The following is a 12,060-nucleotide window of genomic DNA, read 5'->3' as shown; positions in this document are numbered from 1 at the left end:
CATAACACTCACATGACGTATGGAATGACATACTCATGATACTCGTCCAGTCATTGTTTTTTTTTTTTTTTTGTGTGTGTGGTTTTTTTAATATGCAAATGTGAATCAACGCTAACTTATTTTCACTGAAATCCCTGTCTGTATATGCGAGTCAAGTGGGCGGTCCTAGTACTGACTGACAGCTCTCTGCATTTAGTCATCAACACTAGGGCCGCCTACTGGACTCACATGAATACAAACAGCAGGGATATCATTGAATAATATTTACTGTAAGTTTTCGAACAAAAATGTTATCATCTTCTGCTCTGTAACATCCGGTCTGTAGATCAGATTCTGTTATTAAAATGATGGGTTCCAACTTGATATTGATATTTTCCTACTGATTTCAGGTGAAAAGCATGCCTATAGTGTGGGGTTGTTGGGATGAAGCTTCGCTCTGCTCCAGGAGACATGACCCAGACTCTTCAGGGCCGCCAACTGAAGATGGCAATGTAGAAGTCTTAGGGTATGTTTCCACGTTCAGGAAACGCTGCGTTTTTGACGCTGCGTTTTTCCACAGCGTCAAAAACGCAGCGTCCAGATGTTACAGCATAGTGGAGGGGATTTAATGAAATCCCGTCTCCACTATGCAGGAAAAAACGCATGCGTTTTTTCCACGAAAACGCACATGCGGCGCGTTTTTTCAGAACGCAGCATGTTGTTACAATGAGCAAAACACGCAAGAACACCGCAGGTGACCTGCAAGTGACCACAGGTGCAGATTTGGTCAGGAATTTACCTGCATAAAATCCTGACCAAATCCTGAAGCAATCCTGAACGTGGACACATACCCTTAGGCTACTTTCACACTAGCGTCGGTATGGGCCCGTCGCTAAGCGTCGTACCGACGCACGTTGTGAAATTTGTGCACGACGTGGGCAGCGGATGCAGTTTTTCGACGCATCCGCTGCCCATTCTGAAGTCCGGGGATGAGGGGGCGGAGTTCCGGCCGTGCATGTGCGGTAGAAAATGGAGGATCCGACGTATGAAAAAACGTTACATAGAACGTTTTTTTGTGCCGACGGTCCGCCAAAACACGATGGATCCGTTGCACGACGGACGTGACGTGTGGCCATCCATCGCGATACAAGTCTATGGGCAAAATACGCATCTTGCGGGCACATTTGCAGGATCCGTTTTTTGCCCAAAACGACGGATTGCTAAAAACGCAAGTGTGAAAGTAGCCTTACATTATGTCAAAAGTTGCAGTTTTCTTGGCTGTAGAAGCCTTTGCCTTCGCCCTTACTTGACTCGTTCCTCTTTATGTCATTCTTAATAACAGAATCTAAATGAAGGAAAATGATTGTTTCAGTTTTGGTTTTCCTCTGTGACACCAATGTTGGGGCCGCTGGGTGGATTTCTTTGTTCTGGATTTACAGCATCGACACCTAAGCTAATGTGTATTGTATAGCCGTCAGATGTTGGGCCTCACAGATCCCCTCTGGCCGCCCTCTGCTTGGCTTTCTGTTTAGTGGAAGGGAAACTAAACCAAACCCTGGTATATATAGGCAGAGACTGTGGCAGGGAGCTCAGCAGACCCACAAAGCCAGGACTAAGCAAAGACCACCTGCAAGAATTAAAGGTGAGTTCTATAAAACGCAAAGGGCTGGGATATATAGGAAGAGGGAGCAGCAGCCATATAGCCTGGTAGTCTGAGCTGTTAGCCATGTCAAAGGCTGTATAGGTGAAAGGTGCTGATTCCAGAGGCCACTTTCATCTTGGTACTGGCTGGCATCGAGTCACCTGTGGAGGCGAGCTTAGGATTCCTAGGTGACATTAGTACAGAGTGTATGATGGTTCACAGCAGGGAAATGCCAGGAAGAAATTCAGCCATTTCACCAAAATGTAAAGCCTTTATGTTAGTTTTGGTTTTTTTTGGAGACTGGTTCCCACTAAACTGCTTTAAATACATGTATTTGGGGGTAAAAATCATTTTTGCAATTGGGTTTTATTAAAAATTTGGCATTGTTTATCTCCTATTTCCTGTATATTGCGCTGTCTATTCATGGATGCAGAATGAGTTAATGGGAACCTGTCATGTTAAAAACGCTACTCACCTGCAGATATGGGGTTAATCTGCAGGTTAATAGCGTTCTGATACTGCCCAGTGCCCACACTTGGGCTGCCGTCACACTAGCAGTATTTGGTCAGTATTTTACCTCAGTATTTGTAAGCCAAAACCAGGAGTGGGTGATGGATACAGAAGTGGTTCATATGTTTCTATTATACTTTTCCTCTATTTGTTCCACTCCTGGTTTTGGCTTACAAATACTGATGTAAAATACTGACCAAATACTGACCGTGTGACGGCAGCCTTAGAGCACCGCTGCCCGGAGGAAATTCACTTTATTCCTCCCTTCAGTATTCAGATTTCAAAAAACTGACCGTCACATCCAAACATAAACTAAGTGTGAACAGGTGCTGAACCCTAGAGTCACCAACTCATATACACTCAAACAACTTGTTTAAGTATTCAGATTTCAGTCATAGAGACGGCGCCACCAGAGTTTGTCACCGCTCAGCGCATAGAAATTGGCGGCTGTAACCACGCCCCCAGCACTGACTGACAGCCGCCTCAGCATAAGAGCTGGCTGTCAGTCAGAACAGGGGGGACTGATTACAGCCGCTGCTCTCTATATACAGATTGGTGACTGAATCTGCATCGAGGCCACCCCCCCGTGACTAACCCAAACACTGCCAGGGGTCGGAGGGGAGTTTATTTTCTCCCATCAGCAGGGCTTTTAAGTGTGGGGAGGTTAATAATGCTATTAACCTGCATACTAACCCCATATCTGCAGGTTTAGGCTAAGTTCACAGTAGGAGTTTTTGCAGTGTTTTTTTTTAATGCTTTTTAAAATGCAAATTTTCTGCTGCGTTTTAAAGTACCAGCAAAGTTTGAGATTTCAGAAATCTCGTGCACAGTATCTGTGTCTTCAGTATCTTGTGCTTTGCGTGTTTGTTTGCACAATGGAGCATGTCACTTCTTTCAGCGTTTATTCAGCATTTTCACGCATTGAAATGAATGGGTGATGAAAAAACTTTTTTTTTTCCTGCCAAAACCTGATTCTACAGATTAGGACTTTTTTTTTCAACACTAAACTTTATCAGCATGCACAAGAGACAAATCTAGCATGCCAAAACCGCAAAAAAAACTAAGGAAAACCTACTTTTTTCCTGCAGCTTCTTTCCTGCCAAGAGATCAGGTTTTGCTGCAGAAAATAAACTCTGAAAAAGCACCCAGTGTGAACTTACACTAATAGTGTTTTTTTCATGTGACAGGTTCCCTTTACTTGAGAATCTGTCTGGTTCCTTCTGATGGTCTAACAGGAAAGTTTGTCACTCTATTATTATTTATTATTATAATGCCATTTATTCCATGGCGCTTTACATGTGAATCTGTCTCTTTCTGAGTTTCTCTCAGCTGATTTATGACCACAGACCACATCAAAGTTGAATGTGCAAGAAAACAAAAGAGCCTAAAAAGGCCAAAATTTACAATTAAACCCAATTGAAAAAAATATTTTTTTTATCCTCAAATATATGCATTTAAAGGGACTTCATTTAAATGACTGTTCAAACTAAGTCTCGCTGCTGTGCATTTTTGATGGCGGGGCTAATCATTTATATACACCTTCCCACCTGCTTTTTTTCCTCTGTATTCCCCCATCTCTTGTTTGATTGACAACTCTGGCTTCATAGAGCCAGAGAAGGCTGGAGATATATGGAAACCAAGCAAGTGGGAAGGTGTATGTAAATGATTAGACCCGCCTTGATGCACTGAGTGCCTGTGCTTGATTTGAACAGTCATTCTGTGCTGACAGAGACTCTAAGTTAGGCCAGAGTCACACTACAGCAAGATACGGCCGAGTCTCGCAGGTTAAAACCAAGCTCTGGCACCGGCACTCCAGAGCGGAGCGTGCGGCTCCATGTATTGTTGTGCGGCTGCAGGCTCCGCTCTGGAGTGCCGGTGCCAGAGCTTGGTTTTAACCTGCGAGACTCGGCCGTATCTCACTGTGTGTGATCCCGGCCTTAAAATAAAAAATGTCCCCAAAGGTTGCCAACCCCTTTATAATCAGCCTGGTTGGAGTCCTCAGAGGCTACTACAACAGCGCTCTGATTATGTGGGCACTGTGCCTGTGATGTCGGCAACAAACGACATCTGTAAGGCTACATTCACAAAGTGCAGATTTGCATGCAGAAAATCCACAGTATAATGCAGTACAAGCTGCTGGGATTGGAGCTCTGTTATGAAAGGCAATTCAGAATCACAATGGACATGGAGGTCAGAGCACATACAGTGAACTGACAATAACCCAAAATAATAGAACGAGCTCTGAGACGTGGGAACTCTGCAGACCGCAATCCCTAAGCCTATCAAACCACACTAAAGGTAGCCGTGGAGTGCTCCTGACCAGAACCTAGGCGCCTCGTCACAGCCTGAGAAACTAGCTAATCCTGAAGATAGAAAAATAAGCCTACCTTGCCTCAGAGAAATTCCCCAAAGGAAAAGGCAGCCCCCCACATATAATGACTGTGAGTAAGATGAAAACACAAACATAGAGATGAAACAGATTTAGCAAAGTGAGGCCCGACTAGCTGAACAGAACGAGGATAGGGAAGATAACTTTGCGGTCAGCACAAAAACCTATAAAAAACCACGCAGAGAGGACAAAAAGACCCTCCGCACCGACTAACGGTACGGAGGTGGTCCCTCTGCGTCTCAGAGCTTCCAGCAGGCGAGAAAAACCAATAAAGCAAGCTGGACAGAAAAATAGCAACAAAATAACATAAGCAAAACTTAGCTTTGCAGAGCAGCAGGCCACAGGAATGATCCAGGGAAAAAACAAGTCCCACACTGAAACATTGACAGGAAGCATAGATCAAAGCATCAGGTGGAGTTAAGTAGAGAAGAAGCTAACGAGCTCACCAGATCACCTGAGGGAGGAAACTCAGAAGCTGCAGTACCACTTTCCTCCACAAACGGAAGATCCCAGAGAGAATCAGCCGAAGTACCACTTGTGACCACAGGAGTGAACTCTGCCACAGAATTCACAACAGTACCCCCCCCCTTGAGGAGGCGTCACCGAACCCTCACCAGAGCCCCCAGGCCGACCAGGATGAGCCACATGAAAGGCACGAACAAGATCGGGAGCATGGACATCAGAGGCAAAAACCCAGGAATTATCCTCCTGAGCATAACCCTTCCATTTAACCAGATACTGGAGTTTCCGTCTTGAAACACGAGAATCCAAAATCTTCTCCACAATATACTCCAATTCCCCCTCCACCAAAACCGGGGCAGGAGGCTCAACAGATGGAACCATAGGTGCCACGTATCTCCGCAACAATGACCTATGGAATACGTTATGTATGGAAAAAGAATCTGGAAGGGTCAGACGAAAAGACACAGGATTAAGAACCTCAGAAATCCTATACGGACCAATAAAACGAGGTTTAAACTTAGGAGAGGAAACCTTCATAGGAATATGAAGAGAAGATAACCAAACCAGATCCCCAACACGAAGTCGGGGACCCACAGGGCGTCTGAGATTAGCGAAAAGGTGAGCCTTCTCCTGGGACAAGGTCAAATTGTCCACTACCTGAGTCCAAATCTGCTGCAACCTGTCCACCACAGTATCCACACCAGGACAGTCCGAAGACTCAACCTGTCCAGAAGAGAAACGAGGATGGAACCCAGAATTGCAGAAAAACGGTGAAACCAAGGTAGCCGAGCTGGCCCGATTATTAAGGGCGAACTCAGCCAAAGGCAAAAAGGACACCCAGTCATCCTGATCAGCAGAAACAAAGCACCTCAGATATGTTTCCAAGGTCTGATTGGTTCGCTCGGTCTGGCCATTAGTCTGAGGATGGAAAGCCGAGGAAAAAGACAAGTCAATGCCCATCCTACCACAAAAGGCTCGCCAAAACCTCGAAACAAACTGGGAACCTCTGTCAGAAACAATATTCTCTGGAATGCCATGCAAACGAACCACATGCTGGAAGAACAAAGGCACCAAATCAGAGGAGGAAGGCAATTTAGACAAGGGTACCAGATGGACCATCTTAGAAAAGCGATCACAGACCACCCAAATGACTGACATCTTTTGAGAAACGGGAAGGTCAGAAATAAAATCCATAGAGATATGTGTCCAAGGCCTCTTCGGGACCGGCAAGGGCAAAAGCAACCCACTGGCACGAGAACAGCAGGGCTTAGCCCGAGCACAAATCCCACAGGACTGCACAAAAGCACGCACATCCCGCGACTGAGAGGGCCACCAAAAGGATCTAGCCACTAACTCTCTGGTACTAAAGATTCCAGGATGACCAGCCAACACCGAACAATGAAGTTCAGAGATAACTCTATTCGTCCACCTATCAGGGACAAACAGTTTCTCCGCTGGGCAACGATCAGGTTCATTAGCCTGAAATTTTTGCAGCACCCGCCGCAAATCAGGGGAGATGGCAGACACAATTACTCCTTCCTTGAGGATACCCGCCGGCTCAGATAAACCCGGAGAGTCGGTTACAAAACTCCTAGACAGAGCATCCGCTTCACATTTTTAGAGCCCGGAAGGTACGAAATCACAAAGTCAAAACGGGCAAAAAACAACGACCAACGAGCTTGTCTAGGATTCAAGCGCTTGGCAGACTCGAGATAAGTCAAGTTCTTATGATCAATCAATACCACCACGCGATGCTTAGCTCCCTCAAGCCAATGACGCCACTCCTCGAATGCCCACTTCATGGCCAGCAACTCTCGGTTGCCCACATCATAATTACGCTCAGCAGGCGAAAACTTCCTGGAAAAGAAAGCGCATGGTTTCATCACTGAGCAACCAGAACCTCTCTGCGACAAAACAGCCCCTGCTCCAATCTCAGAAGCATCAACCTCGACCTGGAACGGAAGAGAAACATCTGGTTGACACAACACAGGGGCAGAAGAAAAACGACGCTTCAACTCTTGAAAAGCTTCCACAGCAGCAGAAGACCAAATGACCACATCAGCACCCTTCTTGGTCAAATCGGTCAATGGTTTAGCAATACTAGAAAAATTGCAGATGAAGCGACGATAAAAATTAGCAAAGCCCAGGAACTTTTGCAGACTTTTCAGAGATGTCGGCTGAGTCCAATCATGGATGGCTTGGACCTTAACAGGATCCATCTCGATAGTAGAAGGGGAAAAGATGAACCCCAAAAATGAAACCTTCTGCACACCAAAGAGACACTTTGATCCCTTCACAAACAAAGAATTAGCACGCAGGACCTGAAAAACCGTTCTGACCTGCTTCACATGAGACTCCCAATCATCCGAGAAGATCAAAATGTCATCCAAGTACACAATCAGGAATTTATCCAGGTACTCTCGGAAGATGTCATGCATAAAGGACTGAAACACTGATGGAGCATTGGCAAGTCCGAACGGCATCACGAGATACTCAAAATGACCCTCGGGCGTATTAAATGCAGTTTTCCATTCATCACCTTGCTTAATTCGCACCAGATTTATACGCACCACGAAGATCTATCTTTGTGAACCAACTAGCCCCCTTAATCCGATCAAACAGATCAGATAACAATGGCAAGGGGTACTGAAATGTAACCGTGATCTTATTAAGAAGGCGGTAATCTATACAAGGTCTCAGCGAACCATCCTTCTTGGCTACAAAAAAGAACCCTGCTCCTAATGGCGACGATGACGGGCGAATATGCCCCTTCTCCAGGGATTCCTTCACATAACTGCGCATAGCGGTGTGCTCAGGCACGGACAAATTAAACAATCGACCTTTTGGGAATTTACTACCAGGAATCAAATTGATAGCACAATCACAATCCCTATGCGGAGGTAGGGTATTGGACTTGGGCTCATCAAATACATCCCGGTAATCAGACAAGAACTCTGGGACCTCAGAAGGAGTGGATGACGAAATTGACAGAAATGGAACATCACCATGTACCCCCTGACAACCCCAGCTGGACACCGACATGGATTTCCAATCTAATACTGGATTATGGACTTGTAGCCATGGCAACCCCAACACGACCACATCATGCAGATTATGCAACACCAGAAAGCGAATAACCTCCTGATGTGCAGGAGCCATGCACATGGTCAGCTGGGTCCAGTATTGAGGCTTATTCTTGGCCAAAGGCGTAGCATCAATTCCTCTCAATGGAATAGGACACTGCAAGGGCTCCAAGAAAAACCCACAACGCTTAGCATATTCCAAGTCCATCAAATTCAGGGCAGCGCCTGAATCCACAAATGCCATGACAGAATATGATGACAAAGAGCAGATCAAGGTAACGGACAGAAGAAATTTTGACTGTACAGTACCAATGGTGGCAGACCTAGCGAACCGCTTAGTGCGCTTAGGACAATCAGAGATAGCATGAGTGGAATCACCACAGTAGAAACACAGACCATTCAGACGTCTATGTTCTTGCCGTTCAACTCTGGTCAAGGTCCTATCACACTGCATAGGCTCAGGTTTAAGCTCAGGTAATACCGCCAAATGGTGCACAGGTTTACGCTCACGCAAGCGTCGACCGATCTGAATGGCCAAAGACATAGACTCATTCAAACCAGCAGGCATAGGAAATCCCACCATGACATCCTTAAGGGCTTCAGAGAGACCCTTTCTGAATATTGCTGCCAGCGCAGATTCATTCCATTGAGTGAGCACTGACCACTTTCTAAATTTCTGACAATATACCTCTATCTCATCCTGAGCCTGACAAAGAGCCAGCAAATTTTTTTCTGCCTGATCCACTGAATTAGGCTCATCGTACAGCAACCCAAGCGCCAGGAAAAACGCATCGATATTACTCAATGCAGGATCTCCTGACGCAAGAGAAAACGCCCAGTCCTGAGGGTCGCCGCGCAAAAAAGAAATGACGATCCTAACCTGTTGAATTGGGTCACCAGAAGAGCGAGGTTTCAAAGCCAGAAATAGTTTACAATTATTTTTGAAACTCAGAAATTTAGTTCTATCTCCAAAAAACAAATCTGGAATAGGAATTCTCGGTTCAAGCAAAGAATTCTGGACCACAAAATCTTGAATATTTTGAACTCTTGCCGTGAGCTGATCCACACATGAAGACAGACCTTTAATGTCCATTGCTACACCTGTGTCCTGAACCACCCAAATGTCTAGGGGAAAAAAAAAGACAAAACACAGTGCAAAGAAAAAAAAAATGGTCTCCGAACTTCTTTTTTCCCTCTATTGAGAATCATTCGCACTTTTGGCTTCCTGTACTGTTATGAAAGGCAATTCAGAATCACAATGGACATGGAGGTCAGAGCACATACAGTGAACTGACAATAACCCCAAATAATAGAACGAGCTCTGAGACGTGGGAACTCTGCAGACCGCAATCCCTAAGCCTATCAAACCACACTAAAGGTAGCCGTGGAGCGCTCCTGACCAGAACCTAGGCGCCTCGTCACAGCCTGAGAAACTAGCTAATCCTGAAGATAGAAAAATAAGCCTACCTTGCCTCATAGAAATTCCCCAAAGGAAAAGGCAGCCCCCCACATATAATGACTGTGAGTAAGATGAAAACACAAACATAGAGATGAAACAGATTTAGCAAAGTGAGGCCCGACTAGCTGAACAGAACGAGGATAGGGAAGATAACTTTGCGGTCAGCACAAAAACCTATAAAAAACCACGCAGAGGGGACAAAAAGACCCTCCGCACCGACTAACGGTACGGAGGTGGTCCCTCTGCGTCTCAGAGCTTCCAGCAGGCGAGAAAAACCAATAAAGCAAGCTGGACAGAAAAATAGCAACAAAATAACATAAGCAAAACTTAGCTTTGCAGAGCAGCAGGCCACAGGAATGATCCAGGGAAAAAACAAGTCCCACACTGAAACATTGACAGGAAGCATAGATCAAAGCATCAGGTGGAGTTAAGTAGAGAAGAAGCTAACGAGCTCACCAGATCACCTGAGGGAGGAAACTCAGAAGCTGCAGTACCACTTTCCTCCACAAACGGAAGATCCCAGAGAGAATCAGCCGAAGTACCACTTGTGACCACAGGAGTGAACTCTGCCACAGAATTCACAACAGAGCTCCCCCAATTGGAAAACTCACATTGGAAAGCTGCTTCTCTATTGGAGGGGTTTGATGGACAGGTCTGGTCACACGCTCCTCCACCAGCGGCCATTGTATGGACAGAAGTGCTGGTCAGTGTGTGAGGAAAGCGGCACTAACAAGAGGAAGTGGACAGCAGTGGCAGTTTAACCGCTTAGATGCCAAATGTCAATAGCTCAAGAACTGCAGGAGAGCATCATGTGACCACTGCAGACAATCAGAGATGTCTGACAGAGGTTTACTCCTCTCTTCTTATAGAGAACACATGGATGCTCGGCTGATGTACATGTCTATGGGGGGAGGGGTTGTGCCTGGCCAGTATTACTATATTTGCCTAATTTAATGTGTAAAGCCCAGCATATCATCAACCATATTCCCATGGTCCTGAAGTCTGCCTCATGTTTTCCAGATGGAGCTGCGGGACTATCAGTGGGAAGTCATTGGCCCAGCGCTGGAAGGCAAAAACATAATTATCTGGCTTCCAACCGGGTCTGGTAAAACCAAGGCTGCTTTGTATGTGGCAATGAGGCACCTAGAGATTAAGTCTAATGCCAAGGTTGCCATGATTGTGAACAAGGTATGGCTGTCTCTCCTGGAATATTGTTGATAAATGTTGCAATGGATAGGTTTTAGATCTTTCTAAAGGAAATCTATCATTCAAGTTGCTGAAATTTCAGGTAGCATAAATCACAGCCTGGAAGCCCGATGGCTGCCAAGTCTATTATTCTCTGAAATGGCTCTTCCCAGCACCATTCTAGGTGATTGACAGGAATTTCCATGGTGTCATAGCGATAGACCTATCAATCACCTGTAGCAGTGCTGGCCGGGCTAGTCTGGTCTCTGGCTATGCCCTCTGGCTGGATCTTGAAAGTATTACTTCTTGGAAACACTGGAGCATTTCAGAGAATGATATACCTGGCTTCCATCGTGCAGCCAGGCTGCGAATCAAGCACGTGTCCAAGGTTTTTTTGCTCAGGTGGACTGTACGGCAACCGAAGATATACCGGTATGTAAGAAGAGACATTAATATAATCTGCCAGTCTTTAGGATTTATTAGTCAGTTTTCAATGTTAATGAATTATTTTCCCCATCTCCTGCTTTTACATAAATTCCTAGACTTGATGGCATAAACCAATAAATACCTAACATCTCTCTAGCCAGAGACGCACCAAATGTGTAAGGTTTCTTCTTCCATCTGTCAGGTACATCTGGTCGATCAGCACTACAGCAAGGAGTTTCAACCACATCTCAAAGACAGATTTAACATCATTGCCGTAAGTGGAGACACGGAAGAAAAGAGCTTTTTTGCTAATTTTGTGAAGACATCTGACATAGTTATTTGCACTGCGCAAATCCTGCACAATGCACTTAAGAGTGACAGCAAAGAAAAGCATGTGGAGTTGACGGGTGAGGACTTCTGGAGAATAACTATTGTTACATATTAGCTGTGTAGCCATATTATCAAGCCAACATTATCTCAGGGACACACCATCCTAAGGTGATTGATCCTCTGAACAGCCACCCTGCCATGACCTTTATATTACTCTCCTGTGATGGATTTTGTATAGAGAGCAATGTTTAAAGCTGTTGGTGAATTTTTGATGTTGCAGATTTCCTCCACCATTTACATTTACAGTCATGGTCAAAAATGTTGGCACCATTGAAATTGTTCCAGAAAATGAAGTATTTCTCCCAGAATGATTGCAATTATGTTTTGTTATTAACATGTTTATTTCCTTTGTGTGTATTGGAACACAAAAATCACAGAAAATAAGGCAAATTGGACATAATTTCACACAAAACTTCAAAGAACAGGGTGACGAAATTGTTGGCACCTTTCCAAAATTGTGGGTAAACAACTTTGTTTTAAGCATGTGATGCTAGTTCAAACTCACCCTTGGCAAGTAACGTGGGCAATATGAAAA

At 45.0% G+C, this 12,060-nt stretch overlaps 1 protein-coding gene across 1 annotated transcript in view; it reads left to right on the top strand.

The window, feature by feature from the left end:
* Positions 1-1,478: 1,478 nt before the first annotated feature.
* The window catches only part of DHX58 (DExH-box helicase 58), a 50,781-nt gene continuing 40,199 nt past the window's right edge, over positions 1,479-12,060 (top strand). Inside the window, exons 1-3 of the mRNA XM_069751797.1 lie at positions 1,479-1,621; positions 10,545-10,712; positions 11,338-11,542. Of these exons, the coding sequence (XP_069607898.1) occupies positions 10,545-10,712; positions 11,338-11,542 (373 nt within the window). The 5' untranslated portion in view covers positions 1,479-1,621. The remainder of the gene's footprint in view (positions 1,622-10,544; positions 10,713-11,337; positions 11,543-12,060) is intronic.

Source organism: Ranitomeya imitator, chromosome 2 (assembly GCF_032444005.1).
Source record: "Ranitomeya imitator isolate aRanImi1 chromosome 2, aRanImi1.pri, whole genome shotgun sequence".
Taxonomy (NCBI): Eukaryota; Metazoa; Chordata; class Amphibia; order Anura; family Dendrobatidae; genus Ranitomeya; species Ranitomeya imitator.
Note: the sequence above shows the minus strand (reverse complement) of the source record. Positions and strands in the feature narration are given on the sequence as shown.